This window comes from Portunus trituberculatus, chromosome 20, assembly GCF_017591435.1.
Source record: "Portunus trituberculatus isolate SZX2019 chromosome 20, ASM1759143v1, whole genome shotgun sequence".
Taxonomy (NCBI): domain Eukaryota; kingdom Metazoa; phylum Arthropoda; class Malacostraca; order Decapoda; family Portunidae; genus Portunus; species Portunus trituberculatus.
The window spans coordinates 8,704,887-8,728,623 of record NC_059274.1 but is presented as its reverse complement, the minus strand read 5'-3'; the positions used below and the strand labels follow the sequence as shown (position 1 = coordinate 8,728,623).

The following is a 23,737-nucleotide window of genomic DNA, read 5'->3' as shown; positions in this document are numbered from 1 at the left end:
GATATTTGGGTGTGTCCCTTTCACGTGTAGCCCCTGTTCACCTAGCAGTGAGTAGGTACGGGATGTAAATCGAGGAGTTGTGACCTTGTTGTCCCGGTGTGTGTGTGTGTGTGTGTGTGTGTGTGTGTGTGTGTGTGTGTGTGTGTGTGTGTGTGTGTGCGCATGCGCGTGTGTGTATCTACCTGTCTGTCTATTCATTCAAATGCCATCGAGGCATTTGCTCCCCTAATTCTGGCTGACGGTTTGGGCACTTTTTGAAGTCTTTGGAGAGCCAGTGCTCAAGTGGGCCTTTTTCTAACTTTCTTTTTTTTTTTTGCCCTTGGCTGGCCCTCTTCCCTACGTAAAAAAAAAAAGAAAATATTTGTGTGTGTGTGTGTGTGTGTGTGTGTGTGTGTGTGTGTGTGTGTGTGTGTGTGTGTGTGTGTGTGTGTGTGTGTGTGTGTTTTGCTTTGTCAGGGTTACTCTGTGTAGGATTGTCAGCCTGGTATAAAGATAAATTATTATCACAATGAACTAATGCTGCAGATATCTTAAGCTGTATTAAAAATCTGTCTGTGCATTAAACCCGTAATTATCAATCAAACATCACTCTAATGATCACAACAAAAGAGGTAAGGTACTTTTACACAACTAAGGTTACCCATCTACACACACAGAGCAAATCAACTGAATGACACAACAAACAGAAATATCCTTCCTCATACAAACATTGTGTATCAGTATATTGAAATGACTGGTTATATCTTTCCTATTACAAACACTAAATATCTAAATAATAACATGACTCCAAGTAACATAAGTGGAATAATCAGAATGTAGATTCCTAGGCATCAAACAGACATGTTTCATGACTCCAAGATAAACAAGACCATATCAAAGCTACACTAAGAGGATTTGAAATGCATAAATCTCAATAATAACACAATTTGAATACAGTATCTGTATCCAGTTTCCTAACACAATTTACTTTAGACTTATGGCCATCACAAAGAGAAATACTCAAAATTATAGTTCAAGGTAAACAAAATCAGTAAAACTCACCTAAGGAAAGAGATCTAGAAGTTTGGAATGCATTGATCTCAGTAATAACATAATTCAGTTAGAGTTTAGACTCCTGTGCATCAAAAGGAGAAGTGTCCGGCGATATACATTCCCTGTGGACAATGGCCGAGCAGGAGATCTGGTAAGGAGACAGGGAGGTGGGAGGGGACACCACCTGGGAGGGAGCAGGAGGCGAGGGCAAGATGGGTTGCTGCCAAGCTGAAGAGGCCGAGCTCAAGGAAAGTGAGGAACTGGAGAGAATAGGGACCTGAGAGAGAGAGAGAGAGAGAGAGAGAGAGAGAGAGAGAGAGAGAGAGAGAGAGAGAGATTATACATGTGTGATTTTTTAGACAAATATAATAATTGAAATAAAGCAAGTTAATCAAACAAAAATAAAAAGAGTAAAAAGAAAAGGGCTTTTACTATATCACTACAGCACTAGCAACTACTATATTAAACTACTACTATACTACTACTACTACTACTACTACTACTACTACTACTACTACTACTACTACTACTACTACTAATGTCACCTGTATTCACCTGGTCACGAACGTTGGGCATGGTCTTGGAGAGCTCAGTGAGGAAGAGTTCATAGGAGAGAGGTGAAGTGCTGGAGTCCCTGGGTGAGGGGCAGCCCAGGGCACTTCCCTCCCTGGCACTGTGGTTCAGACCAAACTGTGGGAATGAGCTAATGACAAGACTCTAACATAGGAACAAAATATAAGTGAATAAGTGAGGCTGCAAGAAGCCATTAATACTACACATGGCAGTCCCTGTAGGAATGAAGGAGTGAAGATACTGGTTAACTCTTGCATTAGGAAGATGGACAGAATAGGGATGACATTCTATCATTCCCATCCATGAATTTGTCTAATCTTTTAAAGCTCCCTAAAGGCTCAGCATTAACAAACTAATTGAGTCCATTCCATTCATCTACCAGAATTCCAGTACATTTATAAATTCCTTGATGCTAAACATTCTACCTTTGATACTAAACATTCTATCCTCAATACTAACTATTCGACCCTTCACTAGACTCAGAAACATTGACAAGAGCCACAGTACCTTGGCAAGCAGGTCCTCAGTGTTGGCAGCACTCCTGGGGGAAGACTGGATGGCCTCAGCAAGGAGCTCTGTGTTGGCAACCAGTGTTTCCACCTGCAGCTTACAACTCCTGCTATGGGTGGACTGATCCCAGAACGAGGAGATGGAGCTAGAGTCACCATCTTGTGCAGGTGCCGGAAATGACAAGCTGATGTCAGGTGTCTGTGTGTGGCTTGTTTCTTTCCCAGAGTCCCTTGCTGCGCTGTTCGGCTGAGATGTCACGTTCTTGCTGCTGTTAGTGGTGTTAATGGTACTGCTGCTTGTTCTTTCCCTCCAGTGACTGCTGCTACTGCTGCTTGAAAGAGATCTTGTGGCAGTTTGGCGGCTCATTAGAGATCCTGAGCTGAATGACTGTTTTCTTACACTATTTTCTCTATTATGATTGGCTGATGAGGGAGCAGAGGTGAATCCATTTGCTAACTCAATGTTTTCTGCCTCTGTGAACCTGCTCCTCTCCTGGCTTGAAAGACAGACCTTACTAGCAGCACACTCAGAGGCTTGTGAACTCTTAGTGGCTTGGTCTGGTTCAATAGAGTCTTTCCTGGCTGCCTGGCTTTCCTTAACTGGTGAAAGCTGTATCAAATCTTCCTCCTGTTGCTGTGATGGGCTGATAGACTTATGGATCTGGCCAGCATCAAGATATGACAGTTTTGAGGTAGAGTTATCAGCCTCCTTCAGAGTCCCATCATGGCTCTGACTTTTTAGTGGCTTCTCAGGGGCAGACTCAAGCACAAACACCTCTTCGTGGGATGAGGTGGAGGTGCAGGGTGAGGCGGGCTGCAGGACAGGGCTGGAGGGGTGAGAGGAGTGGTGGAGGGTGATGGTGGTGTGGTGGCTGTGGCAGGAAGAGGCAGGACTGGTTGGTTCCTTGCATGTTTCCACTATCACAAACTGAAGCAAGAAAGTATAGCTTGGTTGAAATGCTGAATAGATGAAGATATTTTATGTATATAAGGAAATAAGATGAACAGCATGGAGAATAAGGAAGAATGTTCAATAGATATTTATGCAACAGGGATATAATGCAAGATAAAAACAACAAAATAAATGGTAGTAAATTAAATGCATGACAAAGAAGTAAGAGTGAGCTAAAAATCAAACACATTAAGTCATTTACAACTATAAAGGAAGATTAAATAAAGCAATCATCCACAATCAACCCATCAGTAGAATTTCTTACCTCCTCCTCTTCCTCTTCCTCTTGCAGACTCTCAGACAAACTCAATTTGGCGACTGGGTGACCTCCTGTAACTGTTGGCACTTCAAGAGACGACCTGAGGAAGGAGAGCAGCTGTGAGAGGAGTGAAAGGAGCAGCTTCACTTTGGGAAACACTGGTGCAAAGACAACACAAGAATGATTTTATCTACAAATTCAACATTCATAGAATAAGAAAATTACTGTTCTTTCCACAAACAGACACAGACACACTAGGAGGACTTACACACAGATGATCTACAGCAACACCACAACACCACACAGCTCTGAGAAACAAGAAGCTCTAAACACACTTGTATGAAGACAGACAACCTTCACCAACACAGAACTTCACTGGATCACCTACACAAAGACATACACACATACAACCTTCTACAGCACCAGTATAAGGAAGAGGGAGGAGAGATAAGGAAAACTAAGGAAGGATAAGTAGTTCTAGACACATCTCTATGAAAACAAACAACCTTCACAGACAGCATGGGACCAGAGAACCAACATGAGAGACCAGCAGACTAACAGACACAATTACCTTTTGTAGATGTCAAGATAAGGAGTATAAAGGAGAGATAAGGAGCTCCAGACACACCTATATGAAGACACAACCTTCAAAGACACAGGATAGGACTAGCAACCAATGTGAGGGACCAGCAGACTGAGACAAAGACACAACCCTCTACAGCAGCGTGAACATGACAGACAACACAAGAGGTGAAACATGAGGAACCTTCTACGTTCTGAAGAGTATCTCCTACTGGACCTTCTATGGGAGGTGGAAGATGAGGCTGAGGTGTAGGGGGAGGCCTGAGAGGAGGTCCAAAGGCAGGGGGATGGCAGAGAGCTTTGGGACACTGACCGAGAGGACCTCCTGATGACACTCGCTGTGAAGGAGTCTGGTCGGACCACCTGTTGAGGACCACCAGCTCAGTGTTGAGGTCCTTGTGCAAAGTTTGGGCTCATATTGCAACACTATGGACAGGAACCCAAGTACAACACAGCCAGTCACTCACAACCATGGTAAGGCTCCACAGCATACACCGGTTTATCCCTGCCCTTGATCATGAGACTTCCCTACACTGCATCTACAATCCTGAAATCACAACTATCAAGGCACACCTAACATCAGTGGATACCAGTAATTCCTCCACAGCATAGTCCTTAAGTCAGCCCTTTACTAACCTGCAGGACAGTGTGAAGCAGCTTGGGTGTGGCCTCTCTGGACTTGATGATCACGTTGTCATCAGCTGTTGGTTCCTGCCGCTCCCTCTCCTCATTTTGTTTAATCAGCTTCCTGCACAGTAAAGAAAAGGAATGAAGACAACATTACCACCAGCAAGGAAAATACTAATAGACAAGGAGACAAATAAACAGATGGAGCAACAGTGGAAGAAATGGCAACATGAACACAACACTAACTTTGCCTTTTTCTTGAGTATCTCTTGTGCTTCAGGATAATCCTTGATGGTTGCCTGAAGATCAGCCTTGCTCAGCACAAACAGACTGCTGAACCCTCGAGACCTGAAGTTATCACAGGAAACTAATGTATTACTTATCTATCTATCTACCAATCTATCAACCAATCACTTAATCTTCTCACTTTAATCATGCATCCAACACCCACCTCACATTTGCTGTCCTCCTGTTCCCACCAGCCAGAGCCAGAAGTGAGATCTCCCCAAAGACGCTGCCTTCCCCAAGTGTGGCAAGAACCTTGTCTCCTCCCATTACCAGCACCTGACCTGACTGCACAATGTACATCTCCTTCCCCACCTCACCCTACAGGAAGAAGACGAGGAATTAATCCCTTCAGTACTGGGATGCATTTTTACCATGAGTTTTGGGTATAATTAGACAATTCTAATTACACTAAGAAAGGTGGGTGCTTGGTGTAAGCATGGGCTATCATAAAAATTTTTTGCACTAATGAACAATGACTGAAATTAATTAAACGAATGAAGCAGCTCCCATTCCCCGGCAATCCTTAAATGGGCAGGGGGTACTAAGAACCTCTGGACTGAGAAAACCTGAAGGATGAGAGAGAGGAAACCTGCAGGTGGACACAGTGAATATAGTGTCAATGGTGGGAAGGAGTAGAGAAATGATGGAGATGCTGGCAAGAGGGAGAGTGGATATTTGTTGCATGCAGGAAGTCCAATACAAGGGACAGGGATGCAAACTGTTCGGCTGCAGAGAGAAGCACTACAAGTTCTGGTGGTTGGGAGAAAGGAAGAAAACAGAAGATCTGATGGAGGATGTGATACAAGTGGAGAGGATAAATGCAAGAATAATAAAGATAAAGATCATCATGAGGAGAAAAATCATGAATATTTTTTTTCAGTATATGCATAAGTGAATAGACCAGAGGAAGAAAAAGAAGCCTTCTGGGGTGTGTAGGATGATGTGACAACAGTGGTGGACTCAAGAGGTACTACTCATTGCTGGCAACCTAATTGGGCATATCAGAGAGGACAGAGGAGGATTCGAAGAAGTCATGGGCATTTATGGATTTGTAGTGAGAAATCAGGAAGGAGAAAGAATGCTGGACTTTTGCCAAAGTACAGAGCTTAGGGTAATAAATACTATCTCTGTTTATGAAGGACAGGGAGAAGAAAATTACATACAAGATTAGAGGAGCAGAAACACAAATTTATTTCATACTACTGAAGGAGAAAGGGAGATACAGATAAGAAACTGTAGGGTCATCCCAGGAGAGGCATGTCTAACACAGTACTGATTACTGAGAGCAGATTGAAATGTGACCAACTTTATGAAAAAGAAGAAGCAGAGAAGACAAAGGAAAATAAAAGAATGGAAATTGAAGGATGAGGAAACATGAAGACAATTTGAAATGAAGGTGCAACAAAACATAAACAGAGAAGAATGAAAGAAAATTAGTAAAAATGTTCTGGAGACTACAAAAGAAGTCTGTGGTGAAACCACAGGAAACCAAAGAAGGCAAAGAGAAACATGGTTGTGGAATGAAGTAGCAGAAAGAGCAGTGCAGGAAAAGAAAAGGGCATACTAAAGGTGGCAGAGAACACAGAATGATGAAGATACGAGAGAATATAAAAAGAAAGCAAAGCAGACTTCAAGGGAGGTAACCAAAGCAAAAAGGCTGGTGTAGAAAAATTGGGAAGTAGAATGGAATAGTAGTGAAAAGCAAAATGATATGTTCAAAATTGCAAAATAAATTAAGAAAAAGAAGAAAGGTGTAACTATAGCAAAATATATGGAAGATGAAAGGAATTATCAAAATAAAGGAGGAAGAAATACTTGAGAGGTGGAAGTGCTAATCTGAAAATCTGTTAAATGAGGAAAATGAACATGCCCTGGAAGAGATGCATATGGTGGAGGGTCCAATAGAAGAAATCTCACAAGAAGAGGTGAATGGAGCTTTAAAAAGAATAAACAGTGGAAAAGCACTGGATCCAACTGGAATGAACAGTGACTTAATGAAGAAAGCAAGTGTTATTAGGGAATAAACAAGGGTATTTAGTCATAATTGATGAAGGAGAAATTCCTGAAGACTGGAAAAATAGTGCCAATCTATAAGGGAAAAGGAGATGCCCTGGAGTATGGAAAATATAGAGGAATTCAACTATTGGAAAACAGAATGAAACTTTTTGAAAAGGTATTAGAGGAGAGGCTGAGGAAAAAGTGGATTGTTGACAGTTTGGTTTGTGTGCAGGAAGATCAACAGATGGAATTTTTATAATGAGGCAAATACAGAAGTTCAGTGACAGGAAGAAGCTATTCCATGTCTTTGTTGATCTAGAGAAAGCATTTGACAGAATACTAAGGAAAGCAATTGAGTGGGCACTGAGAAAAAAAAGTGCCCAAAAGGCTCATGACTGCAGTCATGTCTCTGTATAAGGAATCAAATCACTGAGGATGCATTGGTAAAAACAATGGCAGGAACATCAAGGGACTTTGATAAAAGAGTAGGAGTACACAAGGAATCTGCTCTTAGTCCACTACTCTTTATCATAGTAATGGAGGAGGCTATTTAACTGTCAAGAGGAGATGGTCCGTGGGAGCTACTCTATGCTGATGATTTGGTATTTATAGCAGAATCTAGAGAAGAAGTGACTAACATGTTTAATAGGTGGAAAAAGATGGAGCAGAGGGGACTGAAAGTGAAAATGGAGAAGACAAAACTAATGGTGACTGGAAATTAAGCTAGAGAAAGAAATCAGTTAGAGAGATGGCCATGTGAATGTTGCGGAGGAGGAGTGGGAGCAAAGTCAGTAACAAATGAGGTCACCAACGATGCTCAGGTCTGAGGAATCTCGGGGGTATAGAACTTTGTATGTCCAAGATAAGTACGGGAGGAGAAAGGTACGTGGTGGTGGTGGTGGTGATGACAAGGAGGTCGAGTTGGAGATGAATGGAAATGTGTTAGAGAAGGTACAACAGTTCTGCAACTTGGGAGATATGTTAAACTGAAAATGATGATGATTAGGAAGGGGCTAGGGAAGTCAGAAGATTAATAGCCAGAGTCTTCACTATTTTAATCCCCACATAATTTTCTGAAGCTGTAGAAAATCAACAAATAGTAAGCAGAATAAATATGAAAATGTGTCATTGTACTGAAGAGGAGGGTTGGAATGTTACAATGGTTATCTACTGAGGAATTAAAAGGACTCAGAGGTTGGAATATTACAAAAGTTATCTATATCACCTGGTGTTACTTCTCATCCCCAGCACCAGCCAGGCCAGACTGTTCAACATACATTTCCTTCCCAACCAACCATCATACAAAACAACGATAATGATGAAAAAATACACAAACCAACAAAAAAAAATGAGCAAGAGGCACATGGACTGTACAATTAGATAACAGAGAAATAGTGTTAAACAAAATTATGATAATGATTGTGATGATGATAATGATGACGACAGTCCACTTTCTTGCATACAGTCACTGGCAGGCAAATCACAGACTGTTAGATAATGATAGTAAAAATTATGATAATGATTCTGATGATGATGATGATGATGTCCACCTTCTTGCACACAAAGTCTCCTGGCAGGTAGAGGACAGGCTGCAGCTTTAGCACAAGGTCCCTCAGCAGTGCCTTGTCACAGTCCTGGAACAGCTGCACCTTGGATAGGGTCTGGATGTGCACGTTGATGGCAATGTCTGTCCGCATCTTCTTTGGCAGCGACTCAAGCCATTTCATCTCGTCTGTGGAAATGTGAGAAATTTGCATGGCACTTCATAATGTCTGTGGAAGTATTCTCTATAATTCATCAATCCCTGAACAGAGAAATACAGGCTTTTCTTGATTGACCACCCTTGGAAACACGCCTGAAGGGAACAAGGCATCAAGCAGTGCATGATCTAAAACACTGAAATATATGTGAGTGCACTTATTGAGTATTTGCTGACTCTGAAATGACCATCCCTTGAAAACAGTTCTTGAGGTAACAAGCAATATTATATACATACATACATACATAACCACAGTATAGGCAGTGAAATGTTCATGTGCACTTACTGAGGGTTTTTTGACTCTGCCAAGTGTAAGCAAACCAGAGACGCACACGTTCTTGGAGTGAGGCGGGCAGGTTGAGACGGTGGAGGTAAGCCTGAGTGTGGTCCATCACTCTCCTGTACTCATTCTGGTTCCTCGTTGCTGTGGCCACGATGTCACGGATCTGAGGGAGTGATTGCTTGACTAAACCTCAGCAACAGTGGGATCCAGGGAACAGCAGACAGCAACAGCAAAGTAAGAGACAATAAGGGTGATCACAGAGGTAACAGGAAATAAATACATGATCAAAAGGCAGAAGGAAGTGATGGGAGTGAAGAAAAGGATATAATAGAATGCAGGGATTTGACAGAAGAGGATTGCAGGGCAGCATGAGTGATGGTGGAAGGCTAAGTACAAGACAAGCTTGAGAGGCAACAAAGAGTGAAAAGAGAAGAATCATGACCCGTAATGAAGTGGCACTGAATGAAAAACAATCTTAGAGGAAATGGAGTGAACAGGGAAGAATTATGAAGCAGAAGAGTAAAATATGAATAAATGGATTAAAAATTAAAGCAAGATAAATACAGCAACACAAATCGAAAACACACACACACACAAGACGTGATTAAAAAAGAAGTACAAGCATGGAGAATCCAAGATAAGAAAGACAAGGAATCATTTCAAGAAGTATTTCAAGAACAGTTAAAAGAAAGAGATGAAAATATGACAAGCAAAATGATAGGAGTCCTCAAGAAAAAAGAAAATTTAGTAAGAGAAATCGCAGAAAAAAAGAAGAGTGTAATTATTTTTGGACTGAAAGAAAAAAATGTTAAATATAGACCAAGAAGGGAAAAAGACGAAATGAAATCAGTAAAAGACCTACTAAAACATCTGAATGACGAGGATAGACAGAACTTAGAAGAGGAAGTAGAAGAAATCCATAGAATGGGACCATATCAAGAAGGAACAGTGAGACCAATTAAGATATTACTAAAATCACAAGCAGCAGCAGAAGAAGTACTATATAGAAAAACGAAACTCAGAGAAACAGAAGGTTGCAAAGATATATATATAAAGAAAAATAGAAACGAGGAGGAAAGGAAGAGACACAATGAACTGGTGGCAGAAGCAAGAGAAAAAATAATGAAAGGTCAGAGGAGGAGAAGAAGGCATTTTTTTGGAGAATTATAGGAGACAGGATAAGGAAATGGTATATAAAAGAGAAAGAAGAGAAAAGAATGGAGCAAGTTTAACTAAAAATGATAAGAACAAGAGATTAAAAATGATGTATACAAACATAGATGGGATTTTATCTAGTAAATTAGAATTAAGAGATTACATAAAGAAAGAAGAACCAGATATTGTATGCCTGGTGGAAACAAAGTTAAATGAGGCAATAAAATAGACATAGATAAAAGGTATAATATATGGAGGAGAGAGAGTGGGTAAAGGAGGAGGAGGAGTCATGATGATGTTAAGGAAGGAGATAGTGGTAAATCAAGTGGAGTTTGGGAAGGAAAATCAGAAATACTGTATGTTAAGATGCATATTAACAAAAGGAGTTAACAATCATTGGAACATATGTGCCACCAAAACAAACTCATGGACTAACCAAGAATATAGAGACATGATAGATGACACAATAAGGAGTCTTACAAGAATCATTAAGGAAAGGAGAAAAGTGATATTGATAGGAGATTTCAACTGTAAGGAGGTAGACTGGGAAAATTATGAAAGTGGTATGGGGAAGATGCCTGGGAGATAGATTCCTGAACCTAATGATAGATAATTTGATGGTCCAAAGAGTAAAGGAAAACACAAGATTCAGAGGAAACGATGAGCCGGCAAGATTAGACCTAGTTTTACAAGGGATATACCAATTAACGATGATATAAGATACAAGTGCCCATTGGGAAAGAGTGACCATGTAATATTAGAGATGGATATAGAAGAAGGAAAGGAAGATAGAGATGAATCATACAAAAGAGACCGATTAAATTACAGAAAGGCTGATATTGAGAATCTCAAGAACTATTTTAAAAACGTAAACTGGGAGGAGATGGAAAACTCATTAACGGTTCAAGAGAAATATAACTTATTTTTGGAAATATACAAAACTGGGGTCAGGGAATATGTTCCGAAGAAGGAAAGAAAGATTGGTTTAATGCAAGATGTGCTAGGGCAAAGGAGAAACGAGATGGAGCATGGAAAAGGTGGAGAAGAAACAGAAATCCAGAAAATAAGGAAAACTTCAAAACAGCAAGAAATGAATATGCTAAGGTGAGAAAGGAAGAAGAAAAGAACTATGAAAAGGACATTGTCGAAAAATGTAAGGAACAACCAAAATTGTTCTACAGATTCATAAATGGAAAAATAAGACAAAAAGAAACAATAGAAAGGTTAAAAGGAGAAAACGGAATGGTGGAAGACCCAAAAGTATGGCAGAACTGTTAAATAGTAAATTTCATGAGGTCTTTACTAAGGAATCCAAATTTGAAAGACCACAGGGTAATAGAGACTGTCTATATGAAAGAGATTAAAGTAACCAAGCTTGAAATAAAAAGTTGATGACGGAATTGGATGAGGAAAAGGCAATGGGACCGGATGAAGTCTCAGGCAGAATACTGAAAGAATGTAGGGAAGAACTAGCAAGTCCAATATACAACATCATAAAATGCTCAATAGAAAATGGAACAGTGCCAGTGGAGTGGAAAAGAGCTGAGGTGGTTCCCATATATAAGAGCGGAAGGAAGGAAGAACCTTTAAATTACAGACCGGTATCACTAACTAGTGTAATATGCAAGATGTGTGAAAAAGTAATAAAGAAGCAATGGATCGAGTTTCTTGAAGACAACAAAATATTATCAAATAGCCAATTTGGTTTTAGAAAAGGTCGGTCATGTGTGACAAATTTATTGAGTTTCTACTCTAGAATAGTTGATAAAGTACAAGAGAGAGAGGATGGGTTGACTGTATTTATTTAGATCTAAAAAAGGCTTTTGATAAAGTGCCACATGAAAGATTACTATGGAAGTTAGAGGAGAAGGGTGGCTTAAAAGGAAGCACATTGAGATGGATGAAGAATTACTTAAGGGGGAGAGAAATAAGGACGATAGTTAAAGATATGAAGTCCAAGTGGAGAACAGTAGACAGCGGAGTGCCACAGGGGTCAGTATTGGCACCAATACTTTTTCTCGTATATATAAATGACATGCCAGAGGGAGTGAACAGCTACATAAATCTGTTTGCGGACGATGCGAAACTGTGCAGAGTCATTAAACAAAAGAGGATTGTGAAATACTACAGGAAGACTTAAACAAGATCTGGAAATGGAGCAAAAAATGGGAGATGGAATTCAATGTGGACAAAAGCCATGTCATGGAAATGGGAAAAAGTGAAAGACGACCAGTGGGAATCTATAAGATGGGAGATGGAGTAGAACTAGAAAAAGTAAAAAAGGAAAAGGACTTGGGAGTGACAATGGAAGAAAATAATCAACCGGTTAGCCATATTGATAGAATTTTCAGAGAGACGTATAATTTGCTAAGGAATATTGGAGTAGCATTTCACTATATGGACAAGGAAATGATGAAGAAATTGATAAGTACTAAAATAAGACCTAGATTGGAATATGCAGGAGTTGTGTGGACTCCCATAAAAAGAAACACATAAGAAAATTAGAGACTACAAAAATGGCTACAAGAATGGTTCCAGAATTTAAAGGGATGGCATATGAGGAGAGACTAAAGGCAATGGATCTACCAACCTTGGAGCAGAGAAGAGAGAGGGATCTGATACAAGTTTATAAATTGATTAACGGAATGGATGAAGTGGATAATGAGAAACTGATCCTGAGAGAAGAATATGACTTTAGAAGCACAAGATCGCATAGTAAGAAACTAAGGAAGGGACGATGTCTGAGAGATGTTAAAAAATTTAGTTTCCCGCAAAGATGTGTTGAGACTTGGAACAGTTTGAGTGAGGAAGTGGTATCAGCAAAGAGTGTACATAGTTTTAAAGAAAAATTGGATAAGTGTAGATATGGAGATGGGACCACACGAGCATAAAGCCCAGGCCCTGTAAAACTACAACTAGGTAAATACACACACACACACACACACACACACACACACACACACACACACACACACACACACACACACACACACACACGGGACATCGTCGATGGCGGAGGTGGTCGCTGAGCTCCAGAGCAATCATCTATAATTCTACAGTTACCTAAGAGTAACCAAGGTGGGAAAGGAGCTGGTAATGTTTGTCCCGTCTCCATATAGTCATGTTAACTGTTGATTAGCAAAATAATGTCCAGTGAAGGTAAATATAAACTGTAGCCTGCGTTTGAGCCATCAGCTGGTTTGTTTACGTCTGCGCAACATGGCGGCCGTGAACTCGAAAGAGGAATCAGACTTCACAGGGTTTCAAGGAATAATGGAGAAGAGCACTTATGTGAAGAAAATTCTGGAGTTAGAAGGTAAAATTGAAAAACTGTTTGAAAAGTATGAGGGCCTGGAAACGAGTTATGACAATGTAAAGAGAGACTGTGCCGATATGAAGAAGGAAAATGCAGCACTGAAAGAGGAAGTTAAGCTAATTAAAGTGAATTGCGAAAAATGTGGAGAATCTCTAGGAAAAGTGATGGAGAAGCAGGCTGAATGGAAAAAAGTCAGGAAGTGGAAAGAAAGGAGGTAAATTACAAAGTTGCAAGTCTGGAAAAGGAAATCAAAGAGTCAGGGAGAAAACTTTGGGCCTTGCTGAAATTATAGATCAACAGATCATAGAAGAGAAGATAGCTGAGAAAGTGGTGAAGGTTATTAAGTCAAATGAGACATTGGTGAGGGAAACTGTAGACAAAAAGAGATGTGTGGTGATATTTGGTGTGGAGGAGGATAAGACACCGAGTAAAATGGAGAGAGAGAAAACATAAAAAGGTGATAAATAATATCATTAATGTGGTGCAAGAGGAGGAAAAGACCTAGTACAAGAAATAGAGGACTTCCATAGAATTGGAAAGTTCACAAGAGAAGGTATGAGGCCAATAAGAATCAAACTTAAGTCACAAAAGGATGTAGATGAATTGGTGGAGAAGTCATGGAGGCTAGCCCAGCAGGAAACAACAAGGAAGATTTGGTTGAGAAGAGATCTCGGTGAAAAGGAAAGAGAAATGTTAAATGAGTTGAGAAAGGAGGCTTTGAAAAAATGAAGAGAGGACAGAAGAAGAGAAGAAAGAGTTTTTCTGGAGAATCTTGGATATGAGACTGAGGAAGTGGTTCATAACCCAGAAAAGTACAGCAAGAAAGGACTAAAGAAACTTACATATGAGCGAAATGTAATGTATTCCAACATAAATGGAGTGATATCGGGATTTTAGAACTCAACGATTACTTGAGGGACAAGAACCCAGATATTGTGGGTCTTACTGAAACAAAACTGAGAGAGGAGAAGACCTGATGAAGGTTGGAGAAGGAAATATAACGTTTGGAAAAGAAATAGAGTAGGTAAGATGGGAGGAGGAGTGATGTTGCTGGTTAAAAAGATATAAAGGTGGATCAAGTGAAAAAGGTATGGGAAAGGCAGAAGTGCTAAAGATCAGAGCAGAAACTAATGAAGGAAAAAGAGGCACTACATAGTGGTGTACGTACCACCTAAGACAAATGCATGGTCAGTACAGGAATATGAAGAAATGATAAGTGATACAGGAACATGTCTGGAAGAAATGTTGGGTGGCTGTGAACGAACTATAATGATGGGAGATTTTAATTGTAAAGAGGTGTGTTGGGAGGACTGGTCAATGGAAGGATCAGAGACAACATGGGGAAATACACTATTGACACTGGCAATGGAAAATGTGTTAACTCAGTGGGTCAAAGAAGATACTAGGTTTGGAGGAGAGGGAGCATCGTCAAGACTGGACTTGGTCTTTAGTACAGAGCCAATGGTCATTGAGGAGATGAGGGTGGAGTGCCCTTTAGCAAAGAGTGATCATGCAGTTTTGGAGTTCAAGGTGATAGACGAAGAGAAATCTAGAAGAAATGAAGAATATAAAGTGGGAAGATGGAATTATGCCAAGACAGATTTTGGAAACCTAAAGAAATTCTTTCAAGAGACAAATTGGATGAAATTCAAGAGTGCTAAGGAGCAAATGAAAAGTGGAAGGAATTTATAAAAATATACAAAGAAGGTGAGAAAAATTTGTACCAATAAGACAACATAGAGAAGTTGGAAAGCAGGACTGGTTTAACGATAGATGTGAAAAGGCTAGAACAAGAAAAGAGGATGCATGGAAGAGGTGGAGAAGGAAAAGACGGATTAAGCAGTGGGAAAGTTACAAAAGAGCAAGAAATGAATATGTGTTGATTAGAAGAGAAGAAAGAAAGAAACAAGAAAAGGATATAATTGATAAATGTAAAGACCAACCAAGGCTTTTTTACAGACATGTGAACAACAACATCAAAAATAGAGAAAGTATTGAAAGTTTAGAAGTAAATGGAGTATACAGTGAAGATCCCAGGAAATGGCAGAGGCTATGAATGGATGCTTTCGGAAGGTATTCACAAAGGAGACTGCTTTTGACAAACCACTGGTAATGGAACAGAAAGGGATTATGAAGGAGTTTCAAGTAACGGTGGAGGAGATCAAGAACATGATGGGGAGTTTAGAAGTGAGAAAAGCTGTGGGACCTGATGGGGTATCAGGATGGATTTTAAGAGAATGCAGGAGCAATTGGCAGAAAAAGTTTGTGAAGTAATTGATGCCTCATTAAGGGAAGGCGTAGTGCCCCAAGACTGGAAAAGAGCTAACATTGTCCCAATCTATAAATCAGGTAACAAGAGAGACCCATTGAACTATAGACCAGTGTCACTTACAAGTGTGGTAGCTAAGATGTGTGAGAGGGTGGTGAAGACTAGATGGACAGACTTCTTGGAGAAAATGACATACTTTGTGAGTGTCAATTTGGTTTTAGGAAAGGGCGTTCATGCACGACAAACCTGATATGTTACTATTCGAGGGTGATAGATGTAATACAGGAAAGAGATGGTTGGGCTGATGGAATATATCTGGATTTAAAAAAGGCCTTTGATAAGGTACCACACCAGAGACTGATCTGGAAACTTGAAATGGTAGGAGGAGTGCATGGCAGTTTACTAAAATGGATGGAAGACTTTTGGTAGGAAGAGAAATGAGAACAATAATTAAGGACAGACCATCAGAATGGGGATTGGTGGAGAGTGGAGTTCCACAGGGATCAGTGTTGGCACCAGTAATGTTCGCAGTCTACATAAATGACATGGTGGATGGGGTGTCCAGTTATGTGAGCCTATTTGCAGACGATGCAAAATTGTTACGAAAAGTGAGATGTGACAAAGATTGCGAACTACTCCAGGAAGACTTGGACAGAATATGGAAATGGAGCTGTACATGGCAAATGGAGTTCAACACGACAAAATGCAAGAAAATAGAGTTTGGCAAGAGTGAAAGAAGAATCAGGAGTATGTACAAGATAGGAAATGAAGACATAAAACCAGTCATGAAGAAAAAGACCTTGGGGTGACAATTACCAATGACCTATCGCCAGAGAGACATATAAACAAAATAATTGGAGAAGTATTGAACTTATTGAGGAACATAAGAGTGGCGTTCGTATATCTAGATGAAGAAATGATGAAGAAAATAATTACTGCAATGATAAGACCGAGGCTTGAATATGCAACAATACAGTGGGCTCCGAACTTAAAGAAACACATAAGGAAACTAGAGAAAGTACAGAGGGCTGCAACGAAAATGGTGCCTGACTTAAGAGATTTGACTTATGAAGACAGACTGAAAAGAATGCAACTTCCAACCCTGGAAAACAGAAGAGAAAGGGAGACCTGATAGCAATATACAGAGTGATGATTGGCATGGAAAAATGGATAGGGAAGATCTGTGTATGTGGAATGGAAGAATGTCGAGAGGGCATGGGAAAAACTAAAATGGCCACTTATAGGAGAGATGTGAAAAATATAGCTTCCTCATAGAAGGGTGGAAGCATGGAATAGTTTAGACGTGGAAGTGGTCAACGCAAGGAATATTCATGATTTTAAGAAAAAGCTGGACATTAATAGATATGGAGACGGGACAACACGAGCATAGCTCTTTTCCCGTATGTTACAATTAGGTAAATACAATTAGGTAAATACACACACACACACATAAACAGAGTTGATGATGGAATTAGATGAAGAGAAGGCAATGGGACCGGATGAAGTCTCAGGCAGAATATTAAAAGAATGTAGAGAAGAACTAGCAAGTCCTATATACAACCACATAAAATGCTCAATAGAAAATGGAACAGTACCAGTAGAATGGAAAAGAGGTGAGGTGGTTCCCATATATAAGAGTGGAAGGAAGGAAGAACCTTTAAATTACAGACCGGTATCACTAACTAGTGTAATATGCAAGATGTGTGAAAGAGTAATAAAGAAACAATGGATCGGGTTTCTTGAAGACAATAAATTATTATTAAAATAGCCAATTTGGTTTTAGAAAAGGTTGGTTGTGTGTAACAAATTTATTGAGTTTCTACTCTAGAATAGTTGATAAAGTACAAGAGAGAGAGGGTTGGATTGACTGTATCTATTTAGATTTAAAAAAGGTGTTTGATAAAGTGCCACATGCAAGATTACTATGGAAGTTAGAGGAGAAGGGTGGCTTAAAAGGAAGCACATTGAGATGGATGGAAAATTACTTGAGGGGGAGAGAAAGGACAATTGTTAAAGATATGAAGTCTAAGTGGAGAGCAGTAGACAGCGGAGTGCCACAGGAGTCAGTATTGGCGCCAATACTCTTTCTCGTACATATAAACAACATGCCAGAGGGAGTAAACAGCTACATAAATCTGTTTGCAGATTATGCGAAACTGTGCAGTCATAAAACAAAAAGAGGATTGTGAAGTACTGCAGGAAGACTTAAACAAGATCTGGAAATGGTGTAAAAAATGGGAGATGGAATTTAATGTGGACAAAAGCCATGTCATGGAAATGGGAAAAAGTGAAAGACGACCAGTGGGAATCTATAAGATGGGAGATGAAGTAGAACTACAAAAAGTAAAGAAGGAAAAGGATTTGGGAGTGACGATGGAAGAAAACAATCAACCGGTAAGCCATATTGATAGAATTTTTAGAGACATAATTTGCTAAGGAATATTGGATTAGCATTTCACTATATGGACAAAGAAATGATGAAGAAATTGATAAGTACTAAAATAAGACCCAGATTGGAATATGCAGGAGTTGTGTGGATCCCCGATAAAAAGAAACACATAAGGAAATTGGAGAGACTACAAAAAATGGCTACAAGAATGGTTCCAGAATTTAAAGTGATGGCATATGAGGAGAGACTAAAAGCTATGGATCGACCACCCCTGGAACAGAGAAGAGAGAGAAGGGATCTGATACAAGTATATAAATTGATTAACAGAATGGATCAAGTGGATAATGAGAAACTGATTCTGAAAGAAGAATATGATATTAGAAGCACAAGATTGCATAGTAAGAAACTGAGGAAAGGAAGATTTTTTTTATTTTTTTTTATTATACCTTAAGGCCTATAACACCTGTAGGCACACTTGAAGAGTGTATGGGAAGTGTTGTTCAGCTTCCGCCTATTAGTGGCACAGGCAATTTTATTTATAGTGGTACCCATATTTTACCCCGAAGCTCATCTTGGGTGTAACCACCTAGAACAGTGGTTCTCAAACTTTTTCATGAGCGACCCTATTTGGAACATTTCATTCCTTTGCGACCCAGAGTAAAGTAAAGAGAAAGAAAATGTACAATGATATATACACTTTATTTTGGAAAAAAATAAATAATGTGTACAGCTTTTCATTCACAAAACTAAACTAGTGGGATCCATGGCACTGCTTTTAATTCACAAAACTAAATTAATTGAATCCATGGCACTGCTTTTCATCCACAAAACTAAATTAATGGGATCCATGGTGCTGCTTCTCGTTTACCAGTTTGTCAAATCGTGGAATCATTGTAGTAAGGCTGCATCTCATATCATGCTCGGGGTTAAGCTTGTTCCTCGACTTAATATGAGTCAGAGCCAAGAAACCTTGCTCGCAAAGGTATGTTGTTGCAAATGGGAGCAACACTTTCACCGCTTCAACTCCTACTATACACTTCTCTTTCTTTACCTGAATCCAGAATTCAGAAAGAGATACTTCCTTGAAGAGGTCCTTCAACAAATTTTCATTTTGAACCTCAATAAGTTTCTCTGGGAGTCTTGGAACGCTTTCTGGCAGGTCTTCAACATTTATGTTGAAAGGATTTCTCACCCACGACTGGGTTCGAATGTGTTCTTCTGGAATTCGTCTATCAAACTCTGCCATCAACTCAGTCAAGTGTGGTACAATAAAAATTTTGGCATCATCCTGAGATGTCTCCTCCCATATCTCTAGAAATTCTGTCACAGTCAGAAAAGCTGCAAATTTCCCTCACTTCACATTGCTTAACCACAGTTTTAGTTTGCATTTGAAAGAAGACAGATTTTCTGCAACTCCAGCAATTGTCTGGTTCCAGCCTTGCATGCTGATATTTAGATTGGTGAGTGCAACAAAAATGTCATTGAGATACCCCACTTGTAGGAGCCACATCTTGTTCATCAATTTGTTCACTGCGCCAAATTTCTTTTCAGTCAGGAATATTTCCAACTCATCCCGAAGATCCAGTAGTCGTCGTAGTAATTTTTCTCTTGAAAGCCATCTGACGTTTGAGTGGAAGAGGAGATGCTTGTGTTCTGCGTCAAAATCGGCACATAACTGCTCGAACAACCAAGTATTCATTGCAATAGCTTTAATGTAGTTGACAATTTGAACTGCTTCGTTCAGTTTAAACGACAGGTGTCGACCAACCAGATTTTCACGATGTAGCAGGCAATGCACAACGTTAACCATGGGATTAACTTTTTTTACAAGTGCTGTGAAGCCTTTTCGTGCCCCAAGCATCGCTGGTGCTCCGTCAGAACAAATGCTGAAGCAGTTTGTCCATGAAAGTTCTTCCTCTTTCAAGACTGGTCAACCATTTGAAAAATATCTTTTCCTGTAGTGGCTGTTGGCAATGCATGACAAAAGAGAAACTCCTCTTCCAGATCTGCTGGCCCCTCATACTTAACATAAACTAACAGTTGGGCGTTATCACTTACGTCTGTTGACTCATCTAGCTGCAAGCTAAAGGCTCCCTTGGCCTTGATGCGATCTACTACTTGGTGTTTGATATCAAGTGACATGTCCACTATTCTCCTGTGCACAGTGTCATTTGACGGGATAATTTCAGTTTTTTTTGCTACGTCTTTTCCACACACTGTTTTTACCATGCCAATGGCTGCAGGCTTGACGAGATCTTCTCCAATAGTGTGGGGTGCTTTCTTCTTTGAAATTCTCCATGCAAACTTATATGATGCCAATGTGGTTTGCTTCAAAGCCACTACTGCTGGATTGTCAGGTGTCTCGAACCTTTGTCGTTTCAGAGCAGCTTCTTTTGTTTAAAAAAAAAGCTCGCTCTTGGAGAGCATGTTGAGGGTGCTTTGAAGTCAGATGTCTTTTCAACTTATTAGATTTCAGCGACTCATTTGACAGAACTTCGCAGCAGATAACACACTGAGGCTTGATGATTCCATGATCAATGATGTTTGTGAATCCGAAGTCTAGGAAGGCATCCTTGTATGATCGTTTCGCCATTCTGAAAATAACAAAAACAGACTCTGTAATTTACAAATGGTATGAAAAAAGGAACCTATATAATGTGAATTTCCTATTTTTATACTTTTTATATAAGATGTCTCTTCTAGTCATGTCATGATTGGTTCATATGTGACGAAGTTGTAGAAAAAAACAATAAGAATGAAAGATTATCATTATTATTATTATTATTATTATTATTATTATTTAGTTAGTTAGTAAATATAGTAAGTAGTATATGAAGCAAGATATTATATAATTATACACCACACACACACACACACACACACACACACACACACACACACACACACACACACAAACATGACAACAATTTGTGCGGTCGATGGAAAATAGACACCGTGCACGAGCCTGCATGGGCCCACTGCCAGTCCAACATACGCGTTTGATACAGGAGTCATTCCTGTCAGAGACACCATTACGTGGGGCCCAGGAGGAGGGAGGTGGGGGGAAGATGAACATACATAACAAAAGTAATTTGTGGTTAAAAAAGAATAATTCAATTAAGCAACTGAAATACACTGAAACACTGAAAGCATGATAATGTTCCTGTGTCCTTGCGAACCATCAAATTTGATCTCACGACCCAACTTTGGGTCGCATAGTTTGAGAACCACTGACCTAGAACCTGGGTATCATGGTGACATGTAGGTAACTTTAAACCACTTGACAAATGGCAAAGTGTTTTAAGGCTGTACGTGGTGGGATTCTAACCTATGCGTGGAGTCTGGATAGAATTATACTATGAATACCATCTCCCTCCCATCTGAGAGATGTTAAAAAATATAGTTTCCCACAAAGAACAGTTTGAGTGAGGAAGTGGTGTCAGCAACAAGTTTGCAGAGTTTTAAAGAGTAATTGGATAAGTGTAGATATGGAGATGGGACCACACGAGCATAAAGCCCAGGCCCTGTAAAACTACAACTAGGTAAATACACACATATGCCAGTCAAAGCACAAGATCGCATAGTAAGAAACCGAGGAGGGAAGATGTGTAAGAAATATTAAAAAGTATAGTTTCCCACAAAGATGTGTTGAGACGTGGAACAGTTTGTATGAAGAAGTAGTGTCTGCAACGAGTGTGCATAGTTTTAAAGTAAGATTGGATAAGTGTAGATATGGAGACAGGGCCACACGAGCATAAAGCCCAGGCCCTGTAAAACTACAACTAGGTAAATACACACACACACACAAGTGATCATGTGACATTAGAGATGCAAATGCAGGAGGAAGATGAGATAAGATGCAGAGAGGACTATGAAGGAGAGAGATTAAATTATGCAAGAGCAGATTTTGAAAAACTAAGGAGTTATTTTGCTGATATTGAGTGGAATAATATTGTGAGCAGGAAGACAGTACAAGAGAAATATGACATTCTTAAAGGAATACAATGAAGGAGTAAAAAAGTTTGTTCCTGTTTATAGAGTTCAGAAAAAAAATACATACATGGTACAATGCTAGATGCTTACAAGCAAAAATGGCAAAGGATAAAGCATGGAAGAAACTTTTAAAGCAGGGAAATGACTATAATAGTCGGCAGTACAAAGATACTAGAAAGGAATATATTAGAGTAAGGAGAGAGGAAGAAAGAAAGTTTGGGAAGGATATAGTAGATAAAAGCAAGGATAAATCAAAACTTTTCTACAAGTTTATAAACAGCAAAACAAGGAATATGGAAACAATTGAAAAAATAATTAGATAAGGAAAGACATACCAAACAGAGAAAGAAATGTGTGAAATAATGAATGAGAGCTTCAAAACGGTATTCACTGACGATGACCACAGAAACTAATAGGACATTGAATTGCCTAGGATTACAGGAAATTGCAGTTCATAAAGAGGATATTGGAAGATTACTGGATAAGTTGGAAGTCAGAAAAGCAATGGGGCCAGATGGTGTATCAGGTTGGGTGTTAAAAGAATGTAAAGAGCAATTACTGGATCCAATTTGGGAAATAATTAAAAGTTCAATAAATGAAGGGAAAGTTCCACTAGAGTGAAAGAGAGCCAACGTAATACCGATATTCAAAGGAGGAAAGGCAACTGAACCACTAAACTACAGACCAGTGTCACTTACAAGTGTTGTAGGGAAGTTATGTGAAATAATTATCAAAGAAAAATGGGTTAAATTTCTAGAAGAGGAGCAAGTCATATTGAACAGACAATTTGGGTTCAGGACAGGGTGGTCATGTGTATCAAACTTATTAAGCTTCTACTCCAGGGTTATTGCAGGACTTGAAAGCAGAGATGAATGGGTAGACACAGTATACCTGGACATTAAAAAGGCATTTGATAAAGTTCCTTACGGAAGACTTCTTTGGAAACTAGAGAACATAGGAGGACTGCGTGGAACCTTGCTTGAATGGACAAGAGATTATTTGAAGGATAGAGAAATAAGATCTGTGATCAGAGATACATACTTGTCTTGGAGTAAAGTAACTAGCGGGGTGCCACAAGGGTCAGTGTTAGCCCCCATTATGTTTCAAGTTTATGTAAACGACATTCACATTGGAGTAAATAGCTATATGAATTTATTCACTGATGATGCAAAGTTGCTAAAAGTTATTAAACCAGAGAAGACTATATACTTCTACAGGAAGATTTGAATAAAATCTATGAATGGAGCAAGAAGTGGAAATTGGAGTTTAATGCCAAGAAATGTCACATAATGGAACTAGGAAAGAGTAAGAGAAGACCAGTATGGAACTATTTAATGGGAGAGGAGCAAATAACGAAGATTAAAGAGGAAAAAGATCTTGGAGTGATCATACAAGAAAATCTGACCCCTGATAAACACATAAATAAGATATTTGGACTATCATATAGGATGTTGAGTAATTTAAGAGTGGCATTTCATTACATGGATAAAGATATGATGAAAAAAATCATCACAAGCATGATACACCCAAGGCTGGAATATGCAGCAGTGGTATGGTCTCCGAGTTCTAAAAAAGATATGAGAAAACTGGAAAGGATACAGAAGATTGCTACAAAGATGGTGCCAGAATTAAAGGACCTCACATATGAAGAACAACTGAAGGAAATGGGACTGCCAACCTTACAAGATAGAAGAGAATGAGGGGACTTAATAACAATGTATAAGATAGTAAATGATATTGAAATAATAGACAA

The 23,737-nt window shown here is 39.4% G+C and overlaps 1 protein-coding gene across 4 annotated transcripts in view; it reads right to left on the bottom strand.

The window, feature by feature from the left end:
* Positions 1 to 367: 367 nt before the first annotated feature.
* Positions 368 to 23,737, bottom strand: part of LOC123506778 (cyclic nucleotide-gated cation channel beta-1-like) — a 32,755-nt gene continuing 9,385 nt past the window's right edge. For 2 of the 4 annotated variants that reach the window (XM_045259113.1, XM_045259114.1), the window contains exons 11-20: positions 8,866 to 9,025; positions 8,371 to 8,552; positions 4,986 to 5,140; positions 4,781 to 4,882; positions 4,544 to 4,655; positions 4,092 to 4,270; positions 3,332 to 3,425; positions 2,113 to 3,042; positions 1,588 to 1,722; positions 368 to 1,309 (exon numbers count right to left, since the gene is read on the bottom strand). In XM_045259113.1, the coding sequence (XP_045115048.1) occupies positions 1,100 to 1,309; positions 1,588 to 1,722; positions 2,113 to 3,042; positions 3,332 to 3,425; positions 4,092 to 4,270; positions 4,544 to 4,655; positions 4,781 to 4,882; positions 4,986 to 5,140; positions 8,371 to 8,552; positions 8,866 to 9,025 (2,259 nt within the window). In that variant the 3' untranslated portion in view covers positions 368 to 1,099. The remainder of the gene's footprint in view (positions 1,310 to 1,587; positions 1,723 to 2,112; positions 3,043 to 3,331; positions 3,426 to 4,091; positions 4,271 to 4,543; positions 4,656 to 4,780; positions 4,883 to 4,985; positions 5,141 to 8,370; positions 8,553 to 8,865; positions 9,026 to 23,737) is intronic. The other 2 variants (XM_045259115.1, XM_045259116.1) reach the window with 2 other exon arrangements.